We start from the raw sequence: 19839 nt of genomic DNA on the forward strand, positions 1-19839 counted from the left end.
TGGTGTGGTTGATGTGGTTCTGCATGCATCCTTGAACTGTACAGCAGAGTCAAGAGGAGGCTGGCTACAGACCTCACTGGCCAGTCACTACAGTGTCCCCTAGTGGCGGTACCTGTGCACTGCAGGGTGTGACACCCAGCCACTTGGAAAGCCTGCTGGTGGGTCACACAAGAAAGAAGATATAACCCAACTGAAGGCCCAGGTCACCTAAGGCACAGGTCACAGGTCATCAGTGAAGCAAAGCAGCCTGTGTTGGGAACAGGTTGGTATTCCACAGACTTTACCCCCTCCTCCCCCCGCCCAGAGATGAGTGAACTCCCCCTGCCCAGGACTGTCCCTCAGCTCTGCCACACCACGGCCAAGGGTGGCTCTGACTGAAGGAAGTTTGGAACAAAGGCACCGCCTACCTCAGGCATGGTCACACCAGAGAATAACAGTGTATTACTACGGAACTTGGGCTTTACAAAGCGTGTTTTTATTTTCATGTAATTCTTGCAAGAAACTTGAGAGGAAGGCTGATTATTATGAGTCAAAATGTTGTTTTACAGGGAAGGGGATGGCACTCAGGAAGATCACATGACTTCCCCCGGTCACTGGACCTTGACTTTCCAACCTCAAGTCAAACGCTCTGTGCACTCCGCTAAAACAGGGACGAGACCGTGCGACAGTTTATCGGACCTGTCTCTCTCCACGCGGCAGAGGATGGATTTATGTCTCTGTCTAGCTTGTGAGCGCACAAAGCCCCAAAGGCTAAAGTGACCTAAAAAAAAAGTCCTATGTTCAAATTAAATATCTTTACCCCCCCAAAATGAAAGCCGACTTCCAGAATAGCTGCAGAAATGCTCTTCACTTTCGTCGTCAGCATGTCCTACAGCTCATTAGTGTTCGCCATCCCACCTGTGCCTACAGGTCACAATTATATTTCAGGGACAGCTGCTAGTGAGCTTCTTCTCCGCTCTTGGCGGCTTTGGGAGCACCGCAATTATTTCCCGGCTTCCGGGCCATTCTCCACCCGGTCTCGGGAGCAACCAGCCCTCTCTCGTGACCTGAATTTCTCATTTTAAAAGATCAGAATGTTTTTGGTCTTCCACTCACTTCTACCTTTGGCACTAACAGCCCTTTCTTCTGAATCAACTCAGCTTCTTAAAGGAGCCAGAACCGCACATTTCTTCCCCATACCCAACATGTGTGCCCCTGACGACCTCTCAAACCCCTACAATGACAACCTCACACAAATACACATACAAAACCAGACTTCCGAATAAGTAAATAAATGATCTTATACAGGCTACTTCATGCTGATCATGTAAATTATTTAATAGGTTATAGCATAGATACTTTTAAAAGGCTCAAATATATTAGTTGCTCTCAAGATAGACCTACCAAAAACAAAAACATAATTACCTGACATGACTAGCCCTAGAGAAGAGACGTTTTTGCCTTGAAGTTCTGATTTTTTGGGGAAGGGAGGGTTCCTGGACTTTGGAGTCACAAAACATCGAAGATGACACTGATTGCAGTCCTGCTGTGTTCGTTGTGTGTATACTATGGATTCAACACTTTCAGGGAACTGTCAGGGAAGATGTTAGGCATCCCCTAAAGGCTCTCGGGCTGTCACATGCCATCTAATATCATCAGAAACTGACCTTTAACCCACACAGAGGTCATCCCAGTAATATTCCTCCAGGCAGAAATTTCAGGACCCCGAGCAAAGCTGGCGGACTTTTCTTCCTTTTGGTATAATAGCTGGGACTCAGCCTGACAGAGAGGCTTTTTCTTTAAAAGCTCGGGCTTTGTTGATTACCAAGTTAGGAAGAAAGCAATGCCAAGTGATCAGGACACTGAATTGTCTCGTGGTTAAGTGTTTCTAGATGCAATTGTGAGATCAATAGGACGGCCACTTGCCGGAAGAACGGCTTGGGAATTGGTTTGTGTTGGGCATCTGAAGGCGGCCGGCCGAGTAGACGGAGGCGAGTTACATGACGCGCACTCAGATAACTCCCAGCAGCTGGGAGTAAAGGAAGAGACCTTTCCTGTCCCCGCCCTCTCCCTTCCTTGGGTTGTGTTCTTGGATACAGTCTTCAAGATGGTCTGAGTGAGTGTCTTTGGAGAGTGTCTGTCCACCGCCCGCCTGTACGGCCTCAGCATCAGGACCAAAGCCGAGATGTCAGCATTTCTGAGAACAGACTCAGCAGAGCAAGGGAGACTGCTCCACAGAAGCATAGGTTACCACCTCTGGCCACCAGAACTTGGATTTGTTTTCCCTAGACGTGTGTAGGTGCTTGGCAGGTTTGTGGGGAGGGCAAAGTTACCCATTCAGCCCACGGGGGTGGTCAAACCTACCACCTTAGCCACCCTGATGCATTTTCTAATTCATTCATCTGTTTACAATAAGTCCCCGAGTCACAAACATCCAACTTGTACTTATGAACGGAGCACCCTAAGGGCTATTGGTAATCCCTGCAGTTGGACATCAGTGAACATGATATCATTGAGTTACCTGACTCCCATGGCAATAACCAGTGACGACCTTCTGGAACTGGCGCAGCAGAGGAAAGAATTTAGGGAAGAAAACAGGGACCTAGAATCCCCAGAATCGAAAAAGGTTTCTACAAGAGATTTAGCTGATGCTTTTTCTCTTATTGAAGCAGGACTAGCAAAGTTAGAGAAGCAAGATCCCGACACAGAGAGGTTCACCACAGTTTACTGTGCAGTTACTGAAGGCCTGAGACACTACGGGGCCTGATGATGAGAAAAAGAAAGGCTCTGTCCCAACCTCCCTGGACGCCTCCTTCAGGACACTGACTTCAGCAGCAGGATCAGCCCTGACTCTAACACCATCCACCCTCTCCAACAAGTCCCTCATCTCCTGCATCATCCAAGACTGTTTAAGGTTGTATTTGAGAATGTTTAAGTGTTTACATGCACAGAAAGGTAGAAATAAATACTATGTTAAGACAAACATCTAAGTTACATTTAATAGGTAAACATACCTGTTCCAACTTACACACAAATTCAACTTAAAGAACAAACATACAGAACCTATCTCGTTTGTAACCTGGGGACTGCTTGTAAAGTTTTTTTATCCCCCTGAAGTTAGAAGTGGGGAGTCAGTCATGTATACTTTTATGTATTTGATCAACAAACATACAGGAAGGGTCTGCTGGGTTCTAAGTACTGGCCTAAGAAAGAGATGGAAATATAAAAGAGAAAAAAATATATAGTCCTCTCTTTCAGCTTGTTCACACTCAGGTGGGCGAAACAGGCAAATGTAAGTCCAAGCTCGATGAGCTCTTGAAAAGAGGTAAACACAGAGAGCTACAGAGCAAGGAAGTGAGCACGCCAGGAAGCCTGGGGCTGGAGAGGGTAGGGTGAGTGTCGGGGCCTGGGATGGAGTAGGGATTGGCAGGTGCCAATCAGAAAGGGTTCCTTACTTTAGGCTCTGATAGGATATAGAAGTGAGCCACAGTGGGCGGGGAAGGGTGTTTCCCAGGCCAATGAAAAAGCAGAGCTGATTTGGGGAGATCACAGGGTTCGCCAAGAGACAGAGCAAAAGCTGGGTGGGCTGGGTGAGGGAGGGGTTTGGGGAGGAAGGTGGGGCTGGACCACATCCCTTAAAGACTTGGAACTTCTCCTGAAGGCCAGAGGCTGAAGAGTCCAGTGATGGACTTCAAGCTCAAGTGTTTAGAAAGCTGGTTCTCATCATGGTGTGGAGAATGAGTCAGAAGGGGTGAGGCTGGAGGTAAGACTCTCTTAGGAGGCAGTAGTACTGGGAATCTAAGAGAAGAGGCGGCGACAGACTTGAAGGGGGTGATGGGAATGGAGGATCAGCTGAGTAACACAGCGTGGATGTCTTCCTCTTAAGCAGAGTTGCTGGGGAGGGTCCTCCAGCTTTGCAGCCCACCTGCCTTGACTCATCAGGCTTCCTAGTCTTCCCTTTCAGAATCAGCCACAGGCTCCCTGACCGGAGAGACACATGCTCACATAACTGGTGTACTAGTCCTTGGATTTGCTATATCAGGAGACGCAATTCCATGGCAGGTTAGTTGATGACAGACTGGCCTGGTCTCCGTCTATGTCTCTTCAATTAACATGGCAAGGAGAGGGTTGGATCAGGGAGATGCCACTGCCCTGGTCTCCTCCTGCCATTCTGGCCCTAGTTGCAGCCATTGTGATCTCCACCCCTCACTTGCCAACAACCCTCCCACGGCCTTCTCCAAGGCAATGACACCAGTTGAAATGGCATCTTGCAGTTACAAGAAAATCCAAAATCCTTCCCGGGGCCCACAGTGCCTGCATACTCTGGCTCTGCTGAGAAGCCCTTTCCCCTTCTCACTGGCTGTCCTTTAATCTTCCGAGCGGGCCAACCGTCTTCCTCCTTCTGGGTGTAGGGATTCCTCTTCCCCAGGCCCGAAGACTTCTTTGTCTGACTCTCATCTTTTCCTTCCTGGCTCAAACGTCTCGTCTCAGACAGGCTGTTCCTGACCGCCCTTGTCGAGGCCAGGGTCTGGGGATCAGGGAACAAAGAGGCAAGTGACAATCAGGAGACTGTCTACTGCAGGAGCCGTCCTATTCTACTACCCGGTCCTGATCCTGTGGTTGTCTTTATTTTTTACAGTATTATTACTCCTGGACATGAGCCCACCTCCTTCTTTCGTCTGTTCCCCAGTGCCCCATGTTCCTGAATGTAAGTTTCATGAGGGTAGCCATCTGGTTCCCTTGTTCCTCACTCTGTCCTCAGCACGCAGGACAGTGATTAACCCACAGGAGGGGCTCAATAAATATTTCTTTAATGTATTTTACCAGATGAATACTATTTTCCCCTCTATGATTATGAGAAGGGAAATTAAAATGAGGTTTTCTGGAAACACTTGGGACAACATGACTAAAAATGGGCCGGGTCACATTCTGTCTAGAGTGACATGGAAGGCTCTCTGGCAGATGGCATTATTGTGGACAACATTCACTGCTGTCCCGATGGAGGGGCCACACATCCCTGTCCTACTGAATAGCGCAGACAATGCTATCTAAATAAATTCAACAAAATGAACCAATCCCTTGAAAATCATGACCGACCAAAAGTCACCCAAGACGAAGCCACCCAAGACTAAACAAATAACTTGAAGAGTACTATAACCATGAACTGTAACTATGCAGATTTGCACCACCCACCATCCATTGTTCCGGAACAATAGATGTTCACAACCTCAAAAACTGACTGAACTCCCGGAGTTTCCCTAAAGAGCCCAGAGGGCAGCTGGGCCTGGGTGTGGGATCACAAGGACCAGAGCAAAGGCAGTAATGAAAACTTCTCATGGCCGTCTCTGGGAGCCTCCACAGATGACTGTCTTCGCTTAACCGCAAGGTCAAGACAACCTATTTTATGGTGTTCCCTGCCTCTGAGGACAAGCTTTAGTGAGCGCCTTGTTTGCTTCTTGCGGTATTAAAAGAGACAATGAAATCTGCCTCTCAGAAGATCGTGCCACCAAGTGCCTGTTGCTCTGTGGGGAGTGTTTGTTTCCTCATTTATATTCATGTCTCCAAAAGACAAGTAGACCTTGGATGAAATTTCAGGCGACAGTACATTATAAATAATGCATCCATATTTTTTCTCTCCCATACTACTTCTATTAAATCCCCTCAGAGCCTTGTGCAAACACCAGAGACGAGAGGACAGGAAGCTATTAACACCGTTGTTGGAATGAAACGGGCTTATGTTATAAGGCAGGACATCTTGATCAAAGGAGGTTCTGTGGAAGCCAATCTTTTCTCTCTCGCTTTTATTTTTATTTTGTCTTTTTAACACCTCAACTCCTTTCCGGCCCATCAAGTAGGCGTGCGCTTGATTTGGCCCACCCAGGACAAGACAGGGCTTGTCAAGGGAGAGAGGCCACTCGGGGACCCAGGCTGAAGCTATTTGTTCCAAAAGACCAGGCATAAGAAAGTGCTCGGAATAGTCAGCTGAGATCAGCCTGTCCTCAGAGAGGATGCTGCCCAGCGGAGAGCTCAGGTGCTGTGAGTGAAGTCAGAGTGGGTGCTGGTGACTAGACCAAAACTAGCCTCCCAGTCCACCAGCCCTGGTTTGCCGTCGTACATGATGCTCTGTGCTCAGCAGCAGGAGGGACTCGGGGGCTCAGCCTGGCCGCATGCCGGCCTCTTCTTTATGGGAAAATGCTCTGCTCTTTGTTTGTGTTTCTCCTCCCTTTCCCTTTTCCTCTTCCTCCCTCCTCTTTCTCCTCCTCCTCCTCCTCCTCCTCCTCCTCCTCCTCTTCTTCCTCCTCCTGCCTCCCTTCGTCCCTCCCTCTCTTCCTCCTTTCTTTCCTTCTTCCCTCCCTCCCTCCTTCCCTTCCTTCCTCTTTCTCTCTCTTCCTCCAAACAGGAGCCCAAAGATGGAGCCCACAGGGTGTGCTGTTTGCCTCACCTCCCAGTGTGTGGTGGAGTATGTGAGGGTCCTGAGGGAGGGGAGTGGCAAGGCAATGAGGGTTCCTTGATATTGACATTCAAATGACTGCAGGCTCAGTGTAATTTATTCAGGGGACTTTGCACTTGGGGCTGCAGAGAAAGAGCCTGAAATAGAGGAATTTTGGGTGCCACGTCCTGCCGGCAGTACCTTTTGGCTGTGCACCTGTGCGAGGGACAAGGAGAATTCTCCCCTGCAGCTTTGTTCCACCAGCAACCCCTCTTCTATGCGTGGCAGCTGGGATCTGACTCGGCGGTCCAGCCGCCGTTTATGTCTGCTGTGTGCCAGGCTTTGCGCACGGCACCCCATGGGCGTTTCCCTGTCCCTGCGCTTTTCCGTCTGCAGCCAGTTTCTCATTGATCTAATAAATCTCCCAGACAAAGCCAGCAAGGCTTGGCATGCACCAGTGACTGAAATTTAAGTGTGAGCTTTCAAGACATCTCTACAAAAGCTTCCTACCATGGGCACGTCTTTGCCATGTACCACTGTGGTCGTGGTGAGTTCTCCTCCGGGACCCCAAACTCTACAGAGGCAGCTCACTAAGTGCAGGGATGCTGGCTCCTTGGTGTTCTGCTTTCTGAGTTGGTATCACTCATGCCCCAGGAGCTTAGCACCAACTGGAGTTGTGTAAAATTGAACAAACAAAACAGCTAACTATACCCTGATGGTCTCTCTGCACTGTCCACCAAACAAAGCCACTGCCCTGGCCTCCTCCTCAGATGTCCATGAATGAACGTTTAACCCTCTGCTTACTGGATCTTGCTGAGCCCCCAGATGGATTTGGGCTCCCAGGTCCAGGCTACGGCTCCCTCCCTGGGGCAACTGCACCTCAGAGAGGCCAGCGGTAGGCACAGAAGCTGGCAGACTTTTACAGCCTGGGTGGACTGGGAGCGAGGTCCGGCCGCAGCACACCGCAGCAACCGCGGGCAGGCACATTGTCACACGGCTGCGACATCCCCAGGATGGGAAAGAAAAGCTCAAACTACACTGAAGAAGCACTGAAGCCCATACATTTTGGGGGTGGAACGATTAGCTTAGACCTAATAAATATGCACACCAGGCGCTCTGTTTCTGTTTCTGTTGTCTGTATCCTTTTACTGAAGAGAGGTTTTTAATTCAGTGGAAAGTTTCAGTCTATGAGTCCTTGGGGTAGCTTGGGAGTAAGGAACATGGAGGACCCTCTAATTAACCTGTTAATGAGCGGGAAAGGGCTTGAGTAAGAACAGGGCAGCTGCTTGATTCTAAGATAGCCCCCACTTTGCCCGTAAGGGCTCAGGGGCGAGCACACCTGACTTCCGCCCCAAAGAAGAGATGCGTGTCCTCCAATTTCTGTTACATTTTGGATAAATGTCTGGGTTATGAAACCAAGGCTTATTTTTATTTTTTAATCAAAACTTTTTCTGATTAATGTGCTCATTGCTGACACATTGTAAGATTGAAAAGTGTAGAAAAGAAGGAAAAAGAGAACTCATTCATAATCTCACGATCCTAAAGAGCCACTGGTGACATTTGGTTCCTTTGATCTAGTGTCCTGCTCTGTCACTTAGAACAAGCCTCACAGGGAAGGCCCCTGGACAGAGGACCCTCCATCACCTCTCTCAGGGGTAGGGGCTGGGCTTTGGGCCTGGGCAGGGATCCATCGCCCTGGTTGCCCTGAGATGGCAGGCAGACATGCATCTGGGGAGAAGAGACAGGCTCATACCTGCCCCACAGAGGTCCATACCTCAGAATGTGTGGCAGGGAGAGTTCCAAGGCTGGACTGGGAGGCCCCATGTTACAGACAGAAGAGAGAGGCACTGTGGCAAGTGACAGAAAGGGCTGTTTGTAGGTAGAGCACAGAGCATTTACCTAGCAGCTGTGGCTGACGCAATGCTGTGAGAATACTCCAGCTCCTGGAATCCTCCTGGGCACACCCAGGAAGGGAGCTCACCTGCTATACAGAAATGACTCAGCACTAGCCAGGCAGCCTCCTGACCTTTTTTGGCCATTTGTCCTAGTATAACATCCTATTGGCTGAACCCATGTATATAAGCTAGTTTACTTCCTGAATAAAGTGGATCTGTGTCATAAACCTGATCCCTGGAGTTGGGTCTTTGTGTCTCCGTCGTCCTCACCCCCAGCAGGACTTGTCCACAGCTGGCGCCCAAACAGGGACCTAACTGGCATCCCAGGGATGGGTGAGTGACCCTCTGCCATGGGAAACCTTCTCCCCCACTCTCAAGCCCTGCACGGCCTATTGCAGAGTAGGCGAGTTAAAGTTTGTGAAGAGGATCTCTGTACTTACTGGGAGATTCTCTCTGGTCTCAATCCCTGGATTGAGGATGCGCTGCTCTGGGACCCGGATACTTGCGCCCAAGCTCTCCGATGCATTCGTTCGGCCGAGGTACATGAAGGACAAACCTTCCTTCTCAGCCTCACTCCTGCCTTATTAGCAATGCATGCCTGCTTGACCGGTGCTCCTGCTGGGGACCCTCCACCGCTTCCTAAGGTCCTACAGGCTACTCCTATTTCAGAGGAACCCCTACTTCTGTATTTGCCTCCCCCTGTAGAGGAAGAAAAGGGTTGGGCCACCGAGTATGATGGACTTGCAGCCGAACATGCAGAAACAAAACTAGATACGTCAGAAATCGCGCCATCAGCTCTGCCACCCGAAGAAATGGAAGTCGCTACTTCCACATTCCCAGCAGGGGCTCGATGCCCCACCCCAGCCTCTCAGACTCCATTTTCTACCCCAGCTTTAACTCCAACATGTGTTCCTGCTGAAGACCCATGGGCCAGCCTATATGCCCCCATGTGTCAGCAAAGAGACATTTCCTGTGCAGCATTAGGAACCCTACCACTCCATGACTGCAACATGGCCCCCTTAACATTTTTTCAGATAGTGCTTATGCAGTACAAATAGTCAAAGGCCTTGTCCATTCCACCTTCCGGCCCAAGCAGATATTACTAGATAGGGCTCTCAGCCAGCTTAAAGAACTGTTAGAGAAGCGTCAACACCCTTGGTATATTCAGCATCTTTGCTCCCATTCTGACTTGCCTGGCCCCCTAGTGGCAGGCTCCCCTATTGAGCAAGCCAGACAACTTCATGCCCGGTTTCATATGTCTGCCCATTCTCTCAAATCTCTCTTTCCCCATCTTCCTCATGCAACCTGCAAACACCTTGTTCACGTATGTAAACAGTGCGGGCCCTTACTACCCATAGGCCCCCTACAACCACAGGGTATCAACCCTCGAAGCTTACAGCCTAATGCTGTGTGGCAAATAGATGTCACTCATGTCCCTCAATTTGGCAAACTCCACTACATACACGTAACAGTAGACACCTTCTCTGGAACTGTCTTGGCCATGGCCCTAGCAGGAGAAAAAACTACACATGCAATTTGTGCCCTTCGACAGGCCATGCTTTGCCTTGGTGTACCTTGGGAAATTAAAACTGACAATTGGCCCTGTTACACCAGCAGCCAATTTAAAGCCTTTTGTTCCCAATGGCAAATCACACACCGCCTTGGCATTCCTTGTAATCCCCAAGGACAAGCCGTTGTAGAACGATGACACAGAGACATTAAGCTTCAATTTCAAAAAGAAAGGGGGGATATGCCCCGGGCCTCACCTGGAGAAGTGCTCCTCAGTGCTGCATTCACTCTCAATTATTTAACTTTTGATTCTGAAGGAGTAACTCCCACTTATAAACACTGGGGAGGCCTTCGTAGCCAACCGACCCCTTTGCCATTAGTATGCTGGAAGGACCCAGCCACAGCTCAGTGGCAGGGATCGTACCCCCTTCTAACGCAAGAAGAGGTTATGCTTGTGTTTTTCCAGAAAATAGCCTGCATCCCATTTGGATCCCAGGAAGGAACGTACGGCCACTCCCGGTGTCCCAAGATGACCCCACCGACGACGCCTCCAACACCTGTGAACCCTCCGGTTCAGGAGATGGCCAGCCTCAGCTGTGATGAACAGCCACCTAGAGGAGGTCCTCAGTGCTCCAAGAGGAGACCTCGTAACCAATGTGCTCATAACATAACCTGGGGAGATATGAAGGCACTAGCTGAACAGGCTCAGAGATTAGCCTCTGACAGACCCCCAGGTCCAGGCACTCTGTTCCTCCTCATGTGTGCCATTATCACAGCAAACTCCCGGGCATAGGGAGATCCTCGCATCTAGGCAGCTGTTCCCCACCCTGGCATAATTATGCCTGTTGAAGTTAATAGCCCACAGTTTCTAGCAGTATGTTCCAGTAACTGCTCCCCTAGTCTACCTTGTGACAACAGTGGATAGGAATCCCAACAGTAGAACGGCACTATACGGGGTAACCTCAGTGACCCAGTGCTACTTAAGTTTAATAACACCGTCCCCTCGGAGGGGTGAGTCCTTAGAAATCATACTACGGGGGACTTTGCTGAAAATGGTACTACCAACCAAGGCTCAGTACTTGGCCTACAAGCCCTCCTCCCCCTAGTTACCAACAACTGGGTCCACCCCGCTAACCTTGCCTTCCCAGGGCCACCTCTTTGCCCGTTCCTGTATGACGAACATCTAAGAACACTGCTGAGAGAAGGAATTCCCTGGAGAGACTGCCGCATTGCCTCTGGCCCGGATGTGCAGACCATCAACCTCGGAGTTTGGCATCAGAAGCTGAGAGACAGAATGCAACCATATGCAGCATGCAGCCTGCAGCAAGCCATCCGTTCCGTGTTTGGATGCTGGGACCTTTGTGGGAAGGGGGCGTGCATGGACCTACATCTGTTTTTTACTATCAAAATAGAACTGTGTTTAATGGTACCTGGAAGGTCTCTGTAACACAATGGGAGGGAAATGACATCTCGACCCCTAGGAGGAATCCCCTGTTTAAGACCCCTGTTCTATTTCCTAACTAGTCAAACATTAATCCAGCTAATCTATTAGCATATAGTATAATAGGTATTATAGTTGTTTTAGTTCTACTAGGGTTCCATTGCACAATGCGTAGCATTCAGAAGCTACAACAGCAACAAGCAGTCATCAAGCAGGTTCAACTGGCCTTAATTAAAAGAGAAGGGGGAGATGTAGGTAGAGCGCAGAGCATTTACTTAGCAGCTGTGGCTGATGCAATGCTATGAGAATATTCCAGCTCCTAGAACCCTCCTGGGCACACCAAGGAAGGGAGATCACCTGCTATATGGAAATGACTCAGCATTAGCCAGGCAGCCTCCTGACCTTTTTTTTGCCATTTGTCCTAGTATAACATCCTATTGGCTGAACCCATGTATATAAGCTAGTTCACTTCCTGAATAAAGTGGATCTGCGTCACTGAATCTGGTCCCTGGAGTCGGGTCTTTGCGTCTCCATCGTCCTCACCCCCAGCAAGACTTGTCCACAGCTGTTCACAGCACAGACCCTGGAGCCAGACAACTGGGCTCGAATCACACTTCTCCTACTTAAGAGCTATGGGCTCTCGGGGAAGTTACCTCACCTCTCTGTGGCCCAACCTGTCAACAGGAATCACGGAACATGCCTCATAGGCCACCATGAGGTTGACAACAGATTGCACACATAATACAGTAAGAAAGGTGCCTGTTACATAGCCCTCAGAGGTTAGATAGTAGTGTATTTCCTGTGATACACATTAGGACGCTCCTATCCCTGAAGGACATTTTCAGCTGTCACCTGCTGATGCTTGAATGGGGAACACAGGAGGAGCAGCTGGACGTGGAAGGAGAAGACCTTGGTTCAAGGTCAGATGCAGCTACTTACCACCCATGAAAGTCATTTGACTTTCATGTACCTGTCTCATCACCTGTGAAATGGGGCTAATAAGGCCGTTCTCAGCAGTTGTGGTAAGGACTGCGTTGAGACCATAAGAATGCAAAAGCACCAAGGCTAGGAATATATCCTAAGAATCCCAAAACACTAATTCAAAAGAAGGTATGCACCCCCATATTCATTGCAGCATTAACAACAGCCAAGGTCTGGAAGCATCCCAAGGGTCCATCAGGGGATGAGCAGATAAAAAAGCTGTGGTACATTTACACAGTGGCATACGATGTAGCCATAAAAAAGAAGGAAATCTTACCTTTTGTGACAGCATGGATGGACCTGGAGACTATTATGCTATGTGAAATAAGCCAGGCAGAGAAAGACAAGTACCACATGGTCTCACTTATATGTGAAATCTAATGAACACAATAAACTGAGGAACAAAATAGAAACAGAGGCAGAGTCACAGGGAACAAACAGCTGTCAGAGGGAAGGGGGAAGAAGGGATAGGATCAAAGAAGGTGAAGGAGTTGGCCAAAAAATCATATATACATAACACATAGATACAGACAACAGAAAGTCAACAGCCAGAGGGAAAGGGGGTGAGGGGGTGGGGGCATAGAGGTGGGTGGAGGGGGGAGGAAGGGAGTGAAGGAGAGGAGGTAGGGGTAGGAGGGAAAAGGGGGGAGAAATGGGGGTGAGAAGAGACTTTGCTTGGGGTGGGGGGATGTGACGCGGTGTGTAGATGGTGTTATATTGAGTCAGACACTTGAACCTATATGGTTTGGAAAATCATGTCAAGCCAATAAATTAAAAAATTAAATTAATAAAAAAAGAATGCACAAGTGCTTTGTGTCTGGAGAAGACCCCAGACTTAGCAGTGAGGGCTCTCTGCTGCTCCTCTTCCGAGGTGAAGCTCTGGTTCCGGCAGCAGAGGGGAGGGGGGAGGGTGAACTTTGCTAGAAAAACACCTGCTGGAAATCTGATCAGGAACATGATGTCTCTATCTGGTGCATTTAGCGGGTCCAGGTGGACCAGGGCTTCACCGCAGGTCCCTCTGGCTGACTTGGTAGTAAGAGGTTTCCTGGCAGGGATTGGAAGGGGGAAAGGCAGGACTGGAGAAACTAATTATTTTCCTTTACATGGAAGAGGCACTTGTGTTTCTCTGATGGCCTCCTCCCTGGCCAAGTCTCAGCAGAGGCTGCCAAGCAGACTGACCCACGCAGGGAGAAGAGGGCGTGGATGCAGTGGCCAGCCTCTCACCTGTGGTGAAGGTGGCGGAGGTGACGCTGCTCCTCTCAGTGTCCTGGGCGGCCTGCAGCAGCACCGTGTAGTCTGTGCTCTCAGACAGGCCCTCCAGCCTGATCCACGTGTCCTCCGCGTCCACAATCAGCTCCTGTGGAATGAGTGAGCTGAATGAGCAGAGGAGGGAGGGGAGAGGGAGGGAAGAGGGAGAAGTAGGGAGAGGGAGGGGATAGGGAGGGGAGGGGAGAAGTAGGGAGAAGGAGGGGAGAAGGAGGGGAGAGGGAGAAGGAGGGGAGAAGTAGGGAGAGGGAGGGGATAGGGAGGGGAGGGAGGAAGGAAGGGAGGGGAGAGGGAGGTACTGGCTTGCAACAGGAGCAAGGAGCGTGGGGAAGGAAGCCCGGATCCTACAGCCTCCTAGGCAAGGACTGAGTGGCCGTTAACTCTCTATCCCACAATAAGGAGAAAACTGAGCCAATAAGCAGTGAGGACAGCTCCTCTCTCCCAGGGGCACACTGGGATGGGACGAAGCAGGCACCTGGATGATCACATCCGAGGCTGCTCCCACTACACCGGGCCCCCCAAAAACCAAAGGAGCAGAGCCCCAGGGCTCCCTGCTCTGCACACGTACAAGGGGCTGGCTCTGTATCAATCTGTTCTGTGTATTCAGCTTCCTGATACAATTTTACCTTAAGAAATGCATTCTGCTGCTAACCAAAGTTTGACAACCCAGTTAGACCAACGGTGTCAGGTGATAACATAAAACAGAGATTTGCCATCTCTTTGCAGCAGGCTATGCGCCTGCGTCCTTCCTAATGCTTATTGGGAGGGAGAAAAGGCTGTTGAATTTGGCATCTAGCTCATGTTTGTTTGGCCCTGCTAGTAAACAATCCTTCCAAGACCATATACTCACAGAGGCCTTGAAATTTCCCATTGTACTCTGCATGCACAATGGGGTGAGGCTGCAGGGGTAGGTACCCCTAGAGAAGCAGTAAAGGCTCACGAGAGGTCTGTTTTGCTTTTGTTTAGAGCCAGGACCAGCTGCCGACCCTCCAACGTGCAGATCGGGGCTCTTTCCTCAACAGCACGCTATGTTAGTCCATAATGGGTAATGGGAAAGCTCATGTGCTCTCTGGTGCTTTATAGAAATAGTCTCCCCCTTCACAGAGAACGCTCACCTTGCGGCTGCCGTCAGTGGCTTTGTAGGTCAAAACGTAGTTCTCGATCTCTGCTCGGGGAGGCTGCCAGGAGATCAGAGCACTCTGTCTCGTGACCTCAGTGGCTGTCAGGTTGGCAGGGGCATCCAGAACTGCAAAGAGGAGGAAATGCCAGGAGTAGCCCCCCCCCCCCCGGGCATGGGTATATGGGTATCTCTTGGTCCCATGTGGTCTCCGGGCTGCTCATGTGGTGACCTCAGTTCTAGCGTGGACGGGAACAGAAAGGACGCCCCCAGGCAGAGGGTAATCAACCCTTCAGCATTATAAGCATTCTGACAGCTATGCCCCACGCCCCCAGCCAGGACTCTGGGCCTAGGGACGACATCTTCCAATCTGACCATCTGTCTGGACTCATGACCTTGCTACACCTGCATGTCTAAGAGTTCTCTTGAACTTATAATTCTCTTTGTCTGCTGTTCTCCTGACCACAACCATATCCAGTAACTCCCTCCCCAATATCAAGCCCCTTAATGTCCACCAGACTCTCCGGGCCAGATGCATTTCCAGAACTGGCCGCCCATCCTGGCCTGGTTCTACTGTTGTCAGCAGACCGGGGACCAGAGCAGAAAATAGACGTGCGTCTGTTGGCTGAAGACTGCTGTTGATTTTCATGGGCCTTTGGGCCTCAGTCAGCTAAAATAAGAACTGCTCATATCATAGCTGCACTGCCCCAAACTCTGGTCCACCACATGGAAGCTGAGCGAGTTCAGGACCCACAAAAGCCTCCAGGGATACCAGACAGGTGGCTGAGTGGGTACTCACGCGTAGAGAAATTGGTGCTAATGGTGCCACTGGTGAGCGGCCCACTGGTGGCGTACATGCTGACGGTGTAGTGGGTGCTAGGGAGCAGGTTGGTCAGCCAGAACTGCTCACTGTCCCCGTCAACCAGGATGGTCTCTCCGGCAACTGGAACCAAATGAGCACAGATAAGGATTGAATAAAGAAAGGCTTCTCAAATCCAAAGGCGTTTCACAGGATTAAATATTGGAGTTTTTTTGGGGGAAAAAAATCATTTATAGCTTTAGTTTAGCATTTTATTCTATATAGGGATCCCCTGCTATGTTGTGCATCTTTTTATTTATTTATTTTATTTTTAAGATTTAATTCATTTGAGAGAGAGAGAGAGAGAGAGAGAGAGAAGGGGGAAGGAGCAGGAAGCATCAACTCCCATATGTGCTGTGACCAGGCAAGCCTGGGGTTTTGAACCAGTGACCACAGTGCTCCAGGTCAACACTTTAGCCACTGCGCTACCACAGGTCAGACAGTTCCACATCTTAACAGAGAAAAATATTACTTATTTGAAAGCTGAATTGCCTTTTACACACACACACACACACACACACAGATATACAACTTTTAGTCAGGCCCCTGCAGTTATAAAGAATCAGCCAACTCCTTGGTCTATAGGACCCCTTCCTTCCCACCCCCTTCCGAACCATGCCCTCTTTTCTCTAGACTGAGAAAATTCAGCCCCTAGCCCTCAATACCTGTAGGAGACAATTCTGGAATTGGAACTGTCCCAATCCTGGCTTCCTCTTGCCACACAGGTGACAGTATACCAGTGCCCCTGCTGCAGTGCATGCCCAGTAGAGAACTGAGAACGATGATTGAGATGTACTCACAGGCGAGACAAATGGGGTCAACCTTTGCTTTCATTTGTGCCAGTTATGTCAATCCATTTGGTTTTGAGACAGTCATGTGATTTTGTTGTCACAGGCACAGATTATTATTAATCAAAGACCTTATATAATCAGCTCTGAACGCAGCCTTGTGGAGCAGGTTTTGTGAACCTAATTCTGTTGCTTTTTTTTGGCCTTGTTGTCAGAGTTTTGGATCACTGTTCAGTTCATTAACATATATTTGAGTTTAGATTCTACTGATTACAGTTCTGTTTTATAGGCAAATTTGGTAAGCAGTCTTCTCTATATCCATTCAAGCTGTCGATAAAGACTGTTCATTAGCTCAGGGCCAAGGCCCATCCTGTGCCTTTAGAATACTCCTGAATTATTCATTTAACAAAGTTCTCTAGGCACTGCACTGAATGAGGCAAGTAGGACCTGAGGAATCAAGTTTCTTGAGGTCTAAAGGCATAGAAGGCCATGCAGACAAGTTAAAATCTAAGCAAAGTCTTTGGAAGAGCAAACAGAGTGCAACACCCCGCCGTCAGTCAATGGTCCGGCCCTACTAGGGCAGCTCAGCTTCTCGTGGTCACTCGTGTCTCTGCAAATGCACACAGGTGGCTCTTTTTCTTGAAACTCACATTTTTTTCTTCCCATTCTCTTTCTTCATATAAGATCTGCCTCCTTTCTTCCCCTCAACACTCTGATCCCAATCACAGTGGTCCACAGAGGGGGCCCAACGTGTTTTATGCTTCTCCATCTATATAATGAGACAGCTCAGGTGGAGTTATAACTGTTTGCTTCTTAGATGTAAGTTCTGTGAATCTGGGTGTTTTGTCTCTGAATTCCCTATACCCTGAATGGGTATATGGCATATAGAATTGCATCAGAAGGATGCACTGAATGAATGAAAATGAATCACCAGGATGAACCCGTGAATAGGTGCATCTGACTGCCTTAGGGGGACAGTGGAAGCTTCGACAGAGGAGATGGTGTTAAAACTAAGACTTGAAGGATGGGTTTATGAAACAGACAAGTGGGGGCCCTGGCAAGTTGGCTCAGCGGTAGAGCGTCGGCCTGGCGTGCGGGGGACCCGGGTTCGATTCCCGGCCAGGGCACATAGGAGAAGCGCCCATTTGCTTCTCCACCACCCCCCCCCCTTCCTCTCTGTCTTTCTCTTCCCCTCCCGCAGCCAAGGCTCCATTGGAGCAAAGATGGCCCGGGCGCTGGGGATGACTTCTTGGCCTCTGCCCCAGGCGCTAGAGTGGCTCTGGTCGTGGCAGAGCGATGCCCCGGAGGGGCAGAGCATCGCCCCCTGGTGGGCAGAGCATCGCTCCTGGTGGGCGTGCCGGGTGGATCCCAGTCGGGCGCATGCGGGAGTCTGTCTGACTGTCTCTCCCTGTTTCCAGCTTCAGAAAAATACAAAAAAAAAAAAAAAAAAAAAGAAACAGACAAGTGGGGAGAGAATTTCCTGGTGGAGAAAGCAGCACGTGCAAATGCATGGTGGCTTGAGATGGCATGTGAGAGGTAAGAAATACAGGATCGTTATAGGCAAGGAGGCGTGGTAGAAGTTGTAATGGACAGTGCATGTGCACAGAGCGGTGAGGATGTAGCCACAGGAATGGTATTTGTTCTCGGAGGCGGGTCATTCAATCAGCTACCGCTCTATGTAACTCCAAAGATGACCCAACAAGTATTTTTTCATCTAAGCAATAAGTGGATTTTTCTAATGCCTTGCTGAACATGCTACAAGACTTGGCAATAAAAAACAAGGACAAAAAGTAGCTTGAGAAAAACTTATTCTCAGGAAACCTGAGTTGGTGTGAAGTAATCATGAATTCTTTTTCCTATTTGTTTAATATTCTGCTTTGGTTTTTATTTTCCCAAGTTTTGACAATCAGTTTATTCCTTTGCAGCTTACAGAATTGGCATTCTCTTCATTTAAAAAAATTATTTATTTTTATTGAATTTATTGGGGGACATTGGTTAATAAAATTATATAGGTTTCAGGTGTACAATTCGCACATCATCTGTATATTGCATGGTGTGTTCACCACCCAAAGTCAAGTCTCCTTTCATCACCATTTATCCCCATTTTACCCTCTTCTACCTCCCCCTACCTCTCTTTCCCTTTGGCAATCACCATACCGTTGTCTGTGTCTTAGCTTTTTTTGGCTTTCTCTTAATTTTGAAAATTAAGACATCTGCCTGCCTTCTGTCTTCTGAAATCTTTGTCCTTTGGATTCCTGAAGATAACCCACAACAAGTCTGTGATCACATGCGTAACTTAGGTAGGGAAATCATTTCTGGAGGCCTAGAGACTTGGACTACTCAACCCTCTTCTAGTGCGGGCTCCCCTCTTCAGTCTCAGCACAGGGAACAAGCATGGTGGAGGAGACGCTGGAGCTCAGAGTCACACTGGCTCAGCCTCTGGGCTGGACATGGGCACAGAAGACTAAAGCAACAGAAGAGTTCATCAGTCCTTGGTCCTTTGTCACCTGTTATGTTGTATCTGCTCCAAGCATGTCCTATAACTTAGGTGTTTTCTTGCTATGTAAATACCTGGAAACGTCTGCTTTCTTGCTCATAGCATTTTGGGGCAAGTCTTAGCTCAATTCTGAGTTTGTCTTCCTAGTGCGATTTCTGACATTGTATTTGTCCCTGGTTATGTGCCCTTCTTGCCCCTTTCAGATCCAACTTTCTCAATTTCCATAGTTGATAGAGTTTAGGGACATCTTGAGGGCAGGAAAATCTCTAATTTGTCTCTCAGATTGACAGGATGTTCTGTTTTTTACTTCCATATTACCTCCAGCCCAATCCCACCATGCCCACCTGCTGTCTGACTTGGAGGCCCATGGACACCCACCTGCGAAGCGTGTGAGAACAATGACGTAGCTCTCCACCTCACCCACGGGTGCCTTCCACTGCAGCAGGGCTTCCGTGGGAGTGACGTTGGTAGCGGTCAGACCCACAGGGCTGTCCATGGCTGAAACAGAACAGGAGGGCGTCAGGTAAATATCGGAGCAGCTGCGGGCAGGCAGTGCAGCACATGGCCCCCTGTAGCTCCACCTGCAGGTCTCCCAGTCTCCTCGTGACACACGTCCACTGCCGTGCCTCACAAAACAAGCGAGTGAAGACTGATGTCCTCCTCCCCTCTGGTCTCACCTGCCCCTTCCTCTTCTCCCTATTCTCCTTCCTCTCAAACACCCCATTCTCCCTACATCTTTCTTTTAATTAATTCATTAACTTCTTATGTGCGGAGTGCTGTCAGGTGTGTGGGGGACTCCAAGGCAGGGCCAGTGTCTGAGGGCTTTCAAGCCAGATGGAGAAACAACATAGAGAAAATTTTCCAATTCTCTAGTGAATGGGACAATGTGCTGCTCAGGCTACTTGCCCGTTCGTAGATGTAAGGGGCTCGGCTAGAGACGTCTGTTGAGCATGGTGGGAGCTCTGTGGAGGCAGAGTCTCCCCAGCTCCTATAACTTAGAAGGTTCTCAATAATCACTGTGCAGTGACTGCATGGGACTCGGGTTGCCTCTCCAGTCCTATCTGATGACTGCATTCT

General features: G+C 49.2%; 1 protein-coding gene across 2 annotated transcripts in view; it reads right to left on the bottom strand.

Annotated features, from left to right (window-relative positions):
• The window catches only part of TNR (tenascin R), a 360938-nt gene that overhangs the window by 9080 nt on the left and 332019 nt on the right, over nt 1-19839 (bottom strand). For both annotated transcript variants that reach the window (XM_066261204.1, XM_066261205.1), the window contains 4 exons: nt 19141-19260; nt 15418-15561; nt 14617-14747; nt 13460-13592 (listed from right to left, as the gene is read on the bottom strand). In XM_066261204.1, the coding sequence (XP_066117301.1) occupies nt 13460-13592; nt 14617-14747; nt 15418-15561; nt 19141-19260 (528 nt within the window). The remainder of the gene's footprint in view (nt 1-13459; nt 13593-14616; nt 14748-15417; nt 15562-19140; nt 19261-19839) is intronic.

This window comes from Saccopteryx bilineata, chromosome 2, assembly GCF_036850765.1.
Source record: "Saccopteryx bilineata isolate mSacBil1 chromosome 2, mSacBil1_pri_phased_curated, whole genome shotgun sequence".
NCBI lineage: Eukaryota > Metazoa > Chordata > Mammalia > Chiroptera > Emballonuridae > Saccopteryx > Saccopteryx bilineata.